Genomic DNA, 14,834 nt, shown 5'->3' on the forward strand with positions numbered 1-14,834 from the left:
CTGGAAAAAACAGCCCAGGATAGTGCCAACAGCCATCTGACTTCTACTATACGCGCTCAGGGCTGCAGGAGGAAGGTGTGCTGTTAATCCCTGCTGAGTTTCTGCAGTGGTCCTTTGAATAAAAAAGGGAATATTTCATATTTCTCAGCACCAGGGCAAGCTGGGGAGCCCAACTTTCCTAGGTTCCCTGCACAGTCAATGGGAAAGGTAACAGGCTGTGCTTGCCACGGTCCAGAGCAGGTATATTAAGCAATTATTAGGTTCTTAATTTATCTTAGTTGCTCTGACTGTCTCTTAGTCGTCTTTGTACTTACTACAAGGAGGGATTTAGGGGTGGTCTAAGCCCCGAAAGCAGGTGTGATGAATACCACCCCCCTAAGCAATTTAATTCTTACGGGCCATTTTGTTGCCAAAGGTCCATGCTCTCATGCAAATTGATTTCCTGAGAGTATGAAACTTCACATCAAGTCTTCATAAAACGTATGAAGTCTTCTCCCAGAAAGAGGTACCTGGCCAAGCATGCTTTCACATTTTTATCATGATGTTTTCAGCATTCATACCGGATCTTTCCTGATTAAATGATTTGGAAAAAGAGATGTGCAACAAGGAAATGTAAAGCTCTGGCCTGATAAGGTGTATGCCACCAAAATACTAGACTGCCTGTTGTCCATTGGGTTCAAGAGAACCTACTTTTATGGTTTTGTAATATGATCACATGACTGGTAAAAAAAAAAAACAACTTTTTTTTTTTTTATATTTGTAAAGGTTGTTGTGTTTTGAGTTTGTTTTTTTTTTTTTTTTAATGGCTTTAGATCCCTATTGAGTATAACTGTACAGAATAGGAGCTGCCTGCTCTTTGCTTGTTTGATGGGTGCCCTTGAAGTGGAAAGGGGGGGTTGGCACTTTAAAGAGCCCTGACATGCAAGAGTTGTATTTTCAGGTACTAAAAAAAAAAAATCTTTCACCCCTCCTCAAAATCTGTATACATTGCTTTTAAAAGGGTTTTGTTAACCTCAAGCATTTAAAGTGGTGAGACAGATCCCCAAAAAACATGGGAGTTGCTTAAAAATAATTGTTGTTTGGTTCCTTTTGCTTGCAGTCTAGGTTTTGAGCTTTCAAGATTTATGTTTTCAATCTTTCCTCTGCAACCATAAGAGCTAGACACTAACTTTATTTTTAAATGAAAGCTGAGATTCTCTCATAATCCCATAACTCTAGATTTGGCAATGCTAAATACAGTGTGAATTTAGAATGACCATTCCAAGGTGAATCATTTAGTGATGTGTCCTCAGCACGAAAGCCAACTGGGGATTTTTTTTTTTTTGGATGTCTCTTATTTTGTCTTTCTAAATAATCTGCAAATTGGCAGTAATAAATGGAAGCTTGGCAAAAGCAGTAGGAGGTGATTGAAGTGCAGTAAAATCAGTTGTTTTTTTTTTTTTTTTTTTTTTCTGGTATCTGAGGATATTCTTACAGAATCTAGTATTAAGAATATTCTGCATTAAGATATCTCTAGAGACGAAGGCTTTGGTTGTTTTTGTAGAAGCACCCTTTTCTACTCAGTCGAGCATTAAAATTGGCAGCAGTTCCTGGAGTAGCAAGAAAATCCTGGTTGTTGCCCTCGTATAGTTACTGGAAACAGTAAGAGGATATGTAAAAGCTTTAACTCCAAGGAAAAATATTTATAATTGTGACAGTGTGTTTCCTTACAATAATTTATGGGTAAAATGTAGGAAAGGAGGAACACAAGCTATAAATAATATTCCATATGTAAACATAATGGCAGTAGCAAATTCTTTTTATTTAAAAATTAATATTGATGTTCATTAATATAAATTACCACATTTCAGATGACTCTGATGTCCTTGAGGCCAGATGTCACCAACTGATTTACAGCTTCCTGGGGGGAGGAGTAGATCCTGTTTTGTCAATGTAGGCACCAAATTGCTTCAGACAGCTATTTTGGACTAGATTAATTACCGATGTATTGTCAACAAAGTTGATTCCCATCTCAGCTCAGAAACATGGAAAACTCTCTTTAAAACATATTAACTTGAATTCTGAAATGCAGGGAAAAGAGCATAAAGTATACTTACTGAACGTCTGTCTCATTTAAGGAATAGTGGTTTGAAAACTCCTGCCCGGGAACATACACACAGAATTTCCATGTGCATCATTAGCAACTGGGGAACATACTTCAGAGGCCAAGTTTAGTCCCTCATTGACCTTAATTCTACTTTAAATATTAATAGAAATGTGTACAGTGAAGGTGTTCAGCAGGAAGCTCTGCCATCTTAGTCACACTGCACAGGTCATATATCTGGATTAAGTTTTTGAGCGGTTTGTATTATCCTTTGGTCCTTTGGACCTTGTGTTTAGCATTGCTGCAAAATAGGATGGCAAATGGATTTGTAGAGCTATCAGCAGCCTCCCAGAAACCTCCTGTGGGAACGCTGGTGGGCGATGCCTCAGAAGGCAGGTAGGGTGGATTTGTTGTGTTTGCATATGCTGGCAGGTTAAAGAGGGGGGAAAAAAAAAAAGGCAAAAAGGCAGCTGGTTTGAGTCAGTGCATCTCTGTCCATTAGTTATTCATTCAGATTCAACCACATGAAATACAGGCAGCTAACAAACCATATCTTGTAAATGCCTTTTATTCCAGCAACTGAAATTCAGCACATTTGTAGGTGTGCAGCTGGGCATGTTTAGCATGAATGGCAAACTAATGTAAATCCTGTATTAAATATTTTGTTTCATAGCAAATCTCACATGTATATATGTATATATAAAAATACATATATGAGAGAAGTCTGTGTAACTCTCTGGTAGCATAAGGTCCTATGGTATACAATTAGAAACTACACAGATGATATGATTATCGAGAATAACACACAAAGAATACCCTTTTTAAAATGCATCTGTCATTCATGTAAAACCAAATCCATATCCATGATGTTACAAGGCTTTAGAAATGCTCCATGCTGAATGTGGGATATTTTTTCCAATCCTTATAAATAATTATTTTCCGATGTTTGGTAAGATTAGCTACAGAGAATTTACGTTAAGACTCTGTGGAGAGGAGTACAGAATTTCAGATACTATTGAACTAAAAAAGGTGGGTTTGAAATATTTCTATGATACAAAAGCCTTGTATCGGAGTCAAATACACCACGCCCTCAGTTCTTTTCTCATTTATGAAATAAGCAATCACAAACTGTAAATTCTAATTTTCAGCAAGTATGTTAGTAAATCCAAACTGACCTTGACCTTAGCTTTGCTAATTTCCAAACTCTGATATTTATTCCCAGAGTAGATTGTTTCCCTTCATACCACATGCATAAATACTGCAAACCTTTCCAATGACTTGAATTAGAGTGTAAGTAAATAGCTGGTTTTAATCTACATAATATTTTGAGAGCAGACGTTCTGTGCTATGACTATTAAGATATACCCAGCAGCCATTTGTATAATACTAAAACCTCTTACATATATTATTAAAAGTAATGCTATCAGCCAGGGCTTGTTTTATGCCACAGACACTTAAATAATAAAATACAGTGTGGATAAAATCTGCAATAATAGTAACTTAAGCAAAATTAATTTAAGTAACAGATAACATCTGGGGGAAAATGTAATGGTATATTGGTAAGTTATGCAAAGCTAATTTTATAATAACTACCACATCTGTGGAACTCATTTATTAGAACGTTTTACCAATCTTCTTTCCTGCCATTATTCTGTTTTAGAAATTTTCCTGTATACTATTTTATTGTCTTTACTCTGCCTACATTTGTAGAAAGGTAATTTGCTAGCTCTCAGCAGCAAGAAAAGTATGTGGGTTTATGTACAGAGCAACGTGATGCTTTTCATACCTAGCTTTCTTTATGCACACTTTTACTAGAAAGAATTCCAGAGAAAGACTGTGGCGTGGGGTTGTACACTGAGAGCAATATTTGAACACCAGCTGCGGTCCTCAGCTGTGACTACGCTGAGGCTTGATGCAACTGGGGTGGGAGAGTCAAGGTGATGCTGAATGATATTTCCCACGTTAACCTCTGCTGAATGTTAGAGCAGCCTCTAGCCTGTTCTAACCTGTCCAGATTTAAGTGGCCTTTTGGCACCCCACCACACCTAGGAATTAATAAGAATATTGCATTTAACTTCTGCTCCCTCCAGTCTCTTTCGGAGCATCCTTTTATCTGCAGCTGACACTGATATGCCATCTACATTTGTGCAACTGCCTTATGATTTCTTTATGTTTGAATTCTCATGGACCCATTGGACCGCAATGTGCAGGAAAATATTGCCAATTAATTTTAAGACATTATCATCTTGCCAAACTTTCTCACATTTCGATAGTTATATTGATTCAAGAGGACACTTTGAGTAATACATCTTTGTCATAGTGAATAATGCTCACATAATGACAAATCTTCAGGAATTAAAAAAAGGAGGATGAATTTTTTAATGTAGGTCAGTGGAAGTAATTCACCATAAATTTACTCAGACTTCAGAAACTAGCAACATTTTTAAAGACACTGTAACTGTATAAAACTTACCGTGTCTCCTTCTCTGTTTTTAAATAGATTTTACTACAGAGCCATTGGTGCTATTAAACATGAGGTTTTGTTCAAAGGAAATACAAAGACTTAATTGTATTTTTTAAAGGAAAGTATTGCATCAGAAGGATTCATTTAAATACGTTTGTTGGCTTCGGGCTCTCACCACAATTCATTCGTTCTAATTTTCCCCTGGACTTGTTAAGGACACAATGTATAGGAGGGAGCAATGGAGAATGGCATTTTTAGGTCACTATATTTTGGCTGTAAACTGTAGTACTACTCATAAACTTATTATTACTAAACAAAATACTTCATATTCTACATTGAAGTTTCATAGTCTTTTAAAAAAACCCTTTTGGCTGAATGTTGGGACTATTATGGTTCATTAAAGAGACTAGTTCTGCTGTAATTTAGTTATTTCTTAATGATCCAAATGTTATTATTAGACACGGAACAGATGAGTAAAGAATGGCTCTCTTTAAAAGGACTCAGTGAAGTAAAAATATTATTCTAAAACAGAACCTCTGAAAATCTTATCCTTGCTACAGAAATGTATTTGATCAGCCAGGAATTGATTTTTAAAACCTGGTCTAGTTTTTTACATTATTTCATTTTCTGAAATTTTGACTGGAGGGAATAAATGTAATAATGATTTAATCTCAATAAAGAAAATATTTTGAGTGAATAGTTAACTAACTAACCAAGAAATGTTGTTTTAAGGAAGCAGGAAGTAATTGTAAATTCTCATCCAATTCAGCTAATATTTTTTAATAAGAAAATATAAGGTAAGAAATCAGAGAAAATGGAAATATTTGCTAAATCAAAAGAGCTCTAGTTTAAACAGAAATTTGAATTTGAAAACAAAGATTCTTTTTATTTTAGAAAGAATAGCGTTTAGCTCAATGTAAGGCTTTTTCATTTTGATGCAAAAACTAAACTTTCTGACTATTCCCTTTGTGAGCCTGTAGGCACTAACACAGTGCTGTAAAATTTGAGTCACAAGTGATACAGGAAAATGCTTCTATAAAATCCAGTCTTCTTCTTACTTAAATTCTGGAACTCTGTCAGCCTTTTAGGTTCTTATAATCATGGGCTAATATTGTCTACCTTTTTTAGTGAGCTTACACATGACAGGGAATCTTTGAAGATAATGACAGAGTCCGAGCATAACTTCTGGAAAGCTCTTAGGGCTACGAAAGAGATTTTTAATGCGATAAAATACAATGGCCAGGTCTTGCTGTTTATTTTCAATTTTTGCTATCGCTTTTGCAAATGTATAGAACCTTTAATATTTTCAGCATGTTTAACAGTAGCAACTAACTAAATAAACCAAATCTCAACCTAGCTATGATTTCAAAGGTATGAGGAAATTAATTTATGGGAGCTGCAATTACCCTGATGTGAATTAATGTAGTTGACTTATACCATCCAAGCAAAATCATGTTTATAATAGCTGACTCAGAACTTGAACATCTGCCTGGTATTCTCAGTGGGCACTTCCCATTGTAGAGGCCCCAGACATACCATTTTAGTATCATACCCTGTTCCTTGCTTGTTCAAAAATGCTTTATGTCACCCTGTTTGGTATGTATGTTCTCTGTCATCCATTTTTAAAAAAAAAAAAAAACAAACGACAGAAAACCTTGTCCCTTTAGAGGACGCAGGGCCACCTTCTGCCTCACTGGCCGAGCAAGAGCACGGGCTAAGTGCTGCACCCAGCTGCTCCACGGGGTAGAAGGCATTTCCTTGTCAGAGCGTTCCTGGAGCCGCAGTTCACACACCAGCAGAGTACCAGTGAGGTTCCCATGCTCACAGGGAAGTGAAATAGGAGCAAGATGATGAAGCGGCAAAACTTGGACTGTTACAACTCTTAAATTATAGTCACGCACTAAAATATTTTTCTTAGGGCATTATTTGATGCAGTGTCACTACAACTTTACTCCAGCTGACTCCTTGGATAGAACAGCTTAGTGGTCAGCTGGGCCCTTCAGTTTCCAAATGCAACAAGATCCCTGTTCAGAAGTGACAAATGTGCATTGGGAAGACTGCATGTTACCTAAGCACTGTGTTTTCTAAACTTAATTATCCACATGAGTAAGAAGCTGTAGTGTTATGAAATTATGAAAATCATCTGTTCTTTCCAAGTATTATAAAGAGGGCCTCTTGAGATGCAGCTAGAAATTAAAGCTGATCTATAATAATTTTCAGTATGCTTTCCAGTTCTGAGCACCTGGATAGTAACAAAAAAGGTATTATTTTTTGTTGTTTGCCAGCCATTTCATTTCCATTTAAAAAAATCTGCAATAAACCTCTGAGCAATAATTAAACCAGAATAACTTTTTTTTTTCCTTTTTTCTTTTTTTTTTTTTTTTTTAAAACTGCCAGAATGTGATTGAACTTGCCCAACCTGCAGCTTCCCCCTTCCCTGCTCTGCTAGAAGAAGGCATACCTTTGGATATCTGTTCGTCATTCATAATATCACCAACAGCTGCAGAGACAGAATCAAAGGTATGGAATTATTTTCCTTCCTTTTTAAAGAAAGCTATTTCTCCATGAGTCTCCTACCTCGTTTATTCCCGTGGGATCCCAGCCACTAATGACATTTATTCTCCAGAATACAGCATGCATTCTCTTCTAAGGTTGAATTAAATTACTTTTAATGCATTAATCAGTCAGCAGAGGACATTTATTTGAGTCAGCACCTCTGGGCTCTCACCCCATGCAACTTCATAACCCCGGGATCTGCCAGGCCTGGGCAGTGACAGACAGACACTGACGGTCTCTGTCAGAGCAGGAGTTCTCAAAAGTGGGCCCCGTGTATTGCCGCCTGTCTGCGGGCTGATGCTGTTTGGTCCTGTAGAGAGCAGGAGGATGTTCTAACTCACACATTTGCTGTGGTCGGTTGCTGCTAGGAGTCTGATCAAGAGGGTTACCTGGAAGAGCCCTGTCCAGAGGCAGAGTCCTTCAAGGCAGATGCTGTGCCTGGTGTCACTGCTGAAGATCAGAAGCCTCCAGTGAGTGAAATCCCAAATGAAATTACTGGCAACCTTGAGGTACTCTTACTAGAAAGCTATTCACTAATTCTGTCTATGGTTAATTAGCTAGCTCAGCCTTAATGAATATAAACCGTATTCGTGCTAAAGCTGGCAAAAAGCACATCCATATGCTGTAAAAATGTGAATTAGACTCTATAAATAACTCCTAGTTTAGTCAGCTTACATGTGATAAGATAAAAAATATTCAGTAATATAACAACATATATCTTCAGCATTACTATGTGTTAAGAAACATGGGCCAAATCCTGCTCTCGGTGATGTCAGTGATAAAATCCCTTTTCAGGGGTTCAGGATCAGCTGTTGTGATGGAGCATATGCAATGTGTGCTTAATATAGATTGTTAGATGCATCTATGTTACGCATCCTTCGATCTGTATAAGAAATAACACATTTATGCCAATTTTAGACTTCATTTGGGAGGTGCATAACTATACAAGAGCAGCCTTAATGGCATAGATCAGGCTTCAGTATGTGGCCTGCAGATTGAGCTCAGGGTCCGTCAGTTCTTTCTATGGGGTTTTTGAAAGGGAAGGATGCTATTGTCAGTGGATTTAAATTTGTTGTAGGGTGATCTGCTTCTCTACAGGGAGGTCTATAAACTGAAACATGTGGAAAGCCAGCAGAGTAGATCATTGTTATTTTGTGAACTTCTCCCTCAAGCATATGAAATTATTGAAAGCAAACAGCTAGAACTCAGTTCCACCAAAGGACTGGTGGGATTCGGTCTTATTTGCAACAACCAAGTGGCATTAGGCACTTTAAACTTTAGATACAGCACATTGGATGCTGTTGGCCAAGCAGCAGTTTATTAAATATCTAATATTATCTGAAAATAGTGTGATATTGAGAAATTGCTTTACATTAATTATGTATGAATGAGGAACATAAATTAGAATAATAATACCATCATTAGATCTATCCAATTTCATATTCCATTTTAACACGTCTTTAGAAACAGGAGGGAACCTGGCCTATGTTGTCCCTACCTACAGAAAATATGAAATGTCTGATTTTCACTTGACCGTGATTTCATTAGCATCAGTGCTAAGAACTTTTTTCCTTTACAAAATCTGCACAGATAGGAAAAATGGTTTTTTTTCTCCTTCTTTTGCGACCTTGGTTATATACACAGAAAATAATTTCGTCTTAGTTTTTAAAATTCTTCCACTGGTGTATCTTTTTCACCTGATTTCTCAGTTTCTTGACCTCTGAGGTAATTTTATCATTAGATTTTTACTTGATACATGGTCAGACTCATACCATTTTGTTGTTATGTGTGAACTGCAATTTCCCAATATGCATTATGTCTCCAGGGAACATAAGGCAGCTGTTGCTCTAGTTGAGTCTAGAAAATAACTTCTAGTCTGAAACCACAGTGCTGACACTCTGTGATCACAGCAGCGGCCATAATGAAGTATGGTGGCAGCTGATTTTCACTGAGGGCAGAATCAGAGACAGAGGGATGTAAAAACTGGAGAAGAAAAGGCAGCTGGGGTGGCTGGGCGAGGATTAGCCTGGGGGATCGGTGTTCCACAGCAAAGCAACTAAGCATACTTATAATGTAAAGGGATAGGGACATACTTGAGGATGGATTGGATATGGCGAAGTCCACTTCCAGAGATTCAAAGCTGAGATAGAAATTCCAGCTTTTTGATGCTAATCTGAGCTACTGAGAACTTTGAAAACATTTTAGCTGTGGTTATCCATTGATAGGTTGCAGTATAGCAGTGGTAGGGATTTCTTGAACTGGCAAGCCAAAAAGTTCCTAAAATGGCAAGTTACTGCAAGCTTTTCTGGGTCAAATCCATTCACTTTATCAAATGGACATGAAGTCCATTAAGAATGTAACTCTCAATTTTGGAACCATTTATGTGGAGTCTGTAAAGCACCTTTGAGCCTGTTTCAGTTGTTTGAACAAAACTTTGTGGCTCTTCAAAAGTCTGTCATTGTACTCCTCCTGTTTCTCATGTATTTTTGCTGTTATGAATGCAGATATAGAGAAATAAACATAAATTCCCCATAAAATCCCCATATTTGTAGCCTGTTTTCCAGTGATCCCACATTTCCAAATGCTATAGAATTAAAGACTGCTACACATTATCACTGCCAAAGATTTCACTGAAATAATGTCACAGCCCTTGTACCTTCTCCACAAATGTTCCATTGTAAGTTAAACACTCAATGTCTACAGCAGTCTGGATTTCCAGAGTGAGGTACACATTCATAATTGTGTTCGTAATTAAGAAAGACAAGCAACATCACAGAAATATGATTTTTTATTGTTCATTTTCAGTAATGCTTTCTAATTCCAGCAATGTTTCAATAAAATGTATTCCACTAGAGAACAAACATCTGCAGCAAAGGAAAACAGTGGCAACAACCAAATCCCAAAGCAATTTTTCTGATTTGGTGTTTATTGGTAAAGGCTCTCTGAGAATACAGGCCAATTAGCCTATCTCCCAAGACAAGGTTACATGAGAAATGGCTCTCCCAGATCTCTTCCTGTTCATGGCAGCCATACCATACATCGGAATTGTGCACAGTAATATGATAAAGTGTTATCACATAAGTACAGGCTGAAACACCGTTGTGTCTGCAAAACAGGAAGGTGTGTAGGATAATGTCTGTCTTACAGCACTACAGTGTGTCAAAACCACAAAGACAATGTGCAGCCTCAGATAGCTCCATCATAACCACTTTTTTCTTCTGATTTTCTTTAGAGGCAGAGATAAATTAAAAGCTGCAAATGCAAGAAGTAGCTTATACGTTGAGAACAGAAAAATTAAGAAGTCCTAAATAGCCAGATAAGAAAAGGTGATGTTGAATTTTACAGAAATTGGACAGTAGGAGATGGCACACACGGAAGACTGGCTCCCTGCCTGAAAGTAATTATTTTTGTATAAAGGAAAATGGTTCTGTTAACATTTACCTGGAAATAGTTCATCCCAGTTCCTCAAGTTTACTGTGTTCTGCCAGTGGTGTTATTTAGTTTAGACTTAAGTAGAAGATTATAAACAGAAGGATCTGTAATTAAAACATGTTGAAGTTCAGTTTATTTCTGAATAGAAATCATAATTAAAAAAAAAAAATCACTGTAGCTTCATTCTCTTCCCTTTTTCCAGTTGTGAAATATTTAACAGCTTCTACTTTACTTCTTTTTTTTTTTTTTTCAGGAATTTTTGCTAGAAGGAGAATACATAGAGAGAAAACATCATTTTGAGGCATTGCAGATGTAATAAGGAGAGAATTTAATTAGCATGTAATTACACACTCTTCACTGCAGTTATTAATAATATGTATGTTATTTCATTTTAAATTGCTTCCTAAGCTTTAAAACAAATTTAATATCTTGCACTTCTTTATTTCCACCATATTAAAGTTGCATAAATGAAGAGTTTGCACTTTTACAGTATTCCCAAGAATAGTTACTTTTGATTTTAGTGAAAATTTTTCTGGAATGCATGTAACCTATCTCAGAAGGTTTCCATATTTTGTCAGACATTCTAGAAATGTATCAAACTCAAAAGGAATCTAACCAAATAAACGACCTCAGAGAATGGGTTTAAGAAAGAATCATAGAGTTATACAATGGTTTGGTTGGAAGGGACCTTAAAGCCCCCCCAGTCCCACCCCCCTGCCCCGGGCAGGGCCCCCTTCCCCCAGCCCAGGGTGCTCCCAGCCCCGTCCAACCTGGCCTTGAACCCTTCCAGGGAGGGGGCAGCCACAGCTGCTCTGGGCACCCTGGGCCAGCGCCTCACCCCCCGCACAGGGAACAATTTCTTCTTTACGTCTAATCTAAATCTGCCCTCTTTCAGTTTAAAATTGTTACCCCTTTTCCTATCCCCACACCCCTGATGCAGAGTCCCTCCCCACCTCTCCTGTCCCCCCTTTAAGCCCTGGGATGCCGCTCGAAGGTCTCCCCGGAGCCTTCTCTTCTCCAGGCTGAACCCCCCAACTCTCTCAGCCCGGCCTCCCAGGGGAGCTGCTCCAGCCCCCCCAGCATCTTCGTGGCCTCCTCTGGCCCCGCTCGAGCAGCTCCGTGTCCTTCTGCTGTTGGGGGCCCCCGAGCTGGCCCCAGCACTGCAGGGGGGTCTCCCCAGAGCGGAGCAGAGGGGGAGAATCCCCTCCCTGGCCCTGCTGCCCACACTTGAGTGTTTCAAAATCGTAGCTTTTATTAATTGTTGTGTTACAGAACTCTGTGCCCTAGAAAGCGTGTTAAATACCAAGTCATGCTTTCAAGCTTAAAGGCGTGATGGGATTGCATGTTTAGTGGAATATTTGAGAAATTGAATGTTTTATTCCTTACAATTTTGTGTTTGTTTCCCACTAAGTGAAAAGCTCGGTTCTGTTTCGCTTCATCCCCATGGTTTTACGGTGTTGACGAAGAAAAGTTTGCAAGCCTGAGTCAGCCCAGCCGCGGGGGGTGAAATTTAAAATAGCTGGAACTGGCTTTTCCTAAAAGGTCGGGTTTGGCGCCGGGTGAGGCGCCGGGGCGCGCGGCCGCCAGGGGGCGCTGCCCGCCCGCGCCGCCGCCGGGGGGGGTTGGGGGGGGAGCCCCGGCGGGGGGCGCGCAGCCCCCGCGCAGCCCCCGCGCAGCCCCCGCGCAGCCCCCGCGCAGCCCCCGCTGCGGCGGGCGGAGGGTGTAGCGGTTCCCGCGGATCGGGCCGCCCGGCCCGGTGGCTCGTTCCCGCGCGGGGCTGCGGAGCGGCGGGCGCGTCCTCTCCGCTCCTGAGGGCCGACGGCCCCGCGCTGAGCGCCGGAGCGGCTCCTGGAGGGTTGTTAGTTCTGCCTTTAAAAAACTGTTTTGAAAAATATCCGAATCTTTTAAAATTGTTCAGGCTCCTGGTTACGTTGTTTGTTGTTTTACTGCTTTGAAATATTAATTTATTATTTTTTTGTTGTTGTTATTATCAAAACTTTCCGAAATCAGTATGTCCTTTATTTTGGTACATAAATTCATCTCCCAACACGTTATACTCATGTCACAAGTTTCCCTGGTTCTGAACTCAAAGGTGAGAACAGAACTTCTGAAGAAGAGAGATGTCCTTATGAAAAAAAAAAAAAATTAAATACTTTTTAGTGAAAACACGTTATTGGCCATTTAGCATTGTTTAGCACTTCAGACTTAAATCTGAAGACTACAACATTCTTTCTATAGCACTAAGCAGAAAGAGACTAACTCTGATTTATGTTGAGACCAGTGCTAAACAAAGGCTTTTGCCCATATCTCTTCCTCCCTCTCCCAGATTTTGTAGAACCTCTGGGAAATTTTAAAGTGCTTTGAAGATGAGAAATTGTATATGAACATCAAGTATTACTGCAATGATTTGTTAGCATTCAGTCTTAGTACATATGCATAACAGCTGAGGTATTGCAGAAATCCAAAGTGAAGTTCAAATCCCCCAAACCGTGTTTGTAACTATCTTCCTGCTGAACTAAATAATGCTACCAATAAAAATAGCCCCAGCGATTTTCTGGGAGTGGGAGGGAGGATGGGTAAAAGGTAGACATAACATCTCCCCGAGCAGTCAGAGTGCGTGTTCTGACACAGCATATGAACATCAAATTGAAGAATCCTTTAATGTCTTCAGAATGTTAATATGAAATGCAAAACGTCATGCTTTGGATAGATGGGTAGGAACAAAATGTTCAGATGCAATATGGTACATTAAGAACAGTCTCCATTCTGCATTCCTGGCTTTTCCATTGGTTTAAATCAGGCTTACTGTTTCTCAGGTCTCTTGTGTCATGTTAAGTTACTGCTATAGTCATCTCTAAAAATATTTATACTGTCATTCCTGGGACCTACAGTTGAAGCTTTGGTATAACAATATTTGGGTTATTTTGTTTGTTTTTGTTTTTGTTTTTGGTTTTTTTTTTTTTTTTGCAAGACTGTTGATGTAACGTAGTTCTTTACAATACACATACTTAACGGAGTTCCTAACAGGTTCCCACCCTACAGAGCTTTCAATTTAAATCAGATGGATCTTGTAGAAAGACAGGAAAGAGGTGTTATGTCCTACCTTGTTTGCCAGAGAAGTGGTGGTTTTCAGGGGAGAGAGGACAGACGAAAATAGTATCGGTTTTCCTATATAAGGTATAATATTGATGCTTTTTAGCATCTTCATGGTAAAATCCTGGTCTGCACTAGGCTTTTATAATGAGACAGTGAACAGCTAGTAATTATCCTCTAGTAAAAGAAAAGCTCTATTTTCAGGCAGTGCTTTCCTGCATTTTACTGACAGAGTGATGGAAGTTTAGAAGAGATGGAAAGCAGCTTTTCTAGTAAGAAGCTGGCTTGAAAAAGATAGGAAAAGAGGCAAAAAGAGGAAACAGTTTTCTACCTGGTTCATAGTGTTTTGCCACGACCTTTTCTTCTCAAGCCTTGCTGCTCTTCTTCTGTGCCAAAACTTGATCTGAATTTGAAAATTACCACATTGTTTCCTTCCTAAAATTGTAACTGGCATTCCTAGAAAATTTGCTTTCCCAGAAAAGCTGCTGTGCGTGGGCTTCAAATTCAGCTTTTCACAAGTGAGAAAAAGACATTTTCTTCAGTAACCTACACTGCCAACCTGACCACAAAATGTGCGCCGAGTCAGCATTGGTCCCTTTAAATCAGACGCTTGAGCACGTCGTTCAGTTGACCACCAAAACTCCTTCATCCAGATGTACCTCTCCTACTTGCCGGGAAAGCCTCTGGAGCGTAGGCTCGGTCCCGGGCTAACCCAGAGGCGTGTAGAGGAAGGGATGCTCAGATGGGCTGTACCCTCTCATCCACAGCGGAGCGTGGATGTGACCGGTAAACTTTAACGTGAGTTATGTATGCAGCAAGGCTGGTAGAGAATTGATAGCTAACACCTATAGATTTACTGGGGTGTGGAAGGGATGTTTGTACTCTCACTAGCACCAGCCTGTATGGCGCGTCATCCAGCAGTGAGAGATACTGCGGGTAACCGGACAGTTCACCCTCTTTCCTCTCCCTCGTCTTAGGATGGTGTTACACCTGTCCCTGCCGCAACGTGCAGCCTCATCGTTCTCCTGTATGCTGGCGGGCCAGGGAGGGGTTAGGTTCAAGGTGAAATCGCCTCCGTTTCTCTACCGTGGCTCACGAGGAAGTGAGAGCAGTGACAAAACACGCGGGCAGCGTTGCTTGCCACAAGCAACTCAAAACTGAACGTACCATTTCAGGCCGTTTTGTTGTGGTGCTTTGAGTGTGCAA

At 39.6% G+C, this 14,834-nt stretch overlaps 1 protein-coding gene across 3 annotated transcripts in view; it reads left to right on the forward strand.

Moving 5' to 3' along the window:
• CABCOCO1 (ciliary associated calcium binding coiled-coil 1) overlaps positions 1-14,834 on the forward strand; it is a 70,471-nt gene that overhangs the window by 35,936 nt on the left and 19,701 nt on the right. The window contains exons 4-7 of one of the 3 annotated variants that reach the window (XR_006164949.1): positions 6,945-7,067; positions 7,472-7,612; positions 10,338-10,500; positions 10,789-10,852. Coding sequence is in view for 2 of the 3 variants with exons in the window: in XM_042788747.1 (XP_042644681.1) it covers positions 6,945-7,067; positions 7,472-7,612; positions 10,338-10,352 (279 nt within the window). In the remaining variant the exon portion in view is untranslated. Of the gene's footprint in view, positions 1-6,944; positions 7,068-7,471; positions 7,613-10,337; positions 10,645-10,788; positions 10,853-14,834 lie in introns of those variants that run through there. The other 2 variants (XM_042788747.1, XM_033004283.2) reach the window with 2 other exon arrangements.

This window comes from Tyto alba, unplaced genomic scaffold (assembly GCF_018691265.1).
Source record: "Tyto alba isolate M040663 unplaced genomic scaffold, T.alba_DEE_v4.0 Super-Scaffold_1, whole genome shotgun sequence".
Lineage (NCBI taxonomy): Eukaryota > Metazoa > Chordata > Aves > Strigiformes > Tytonidae > Tyto > Tyto alba.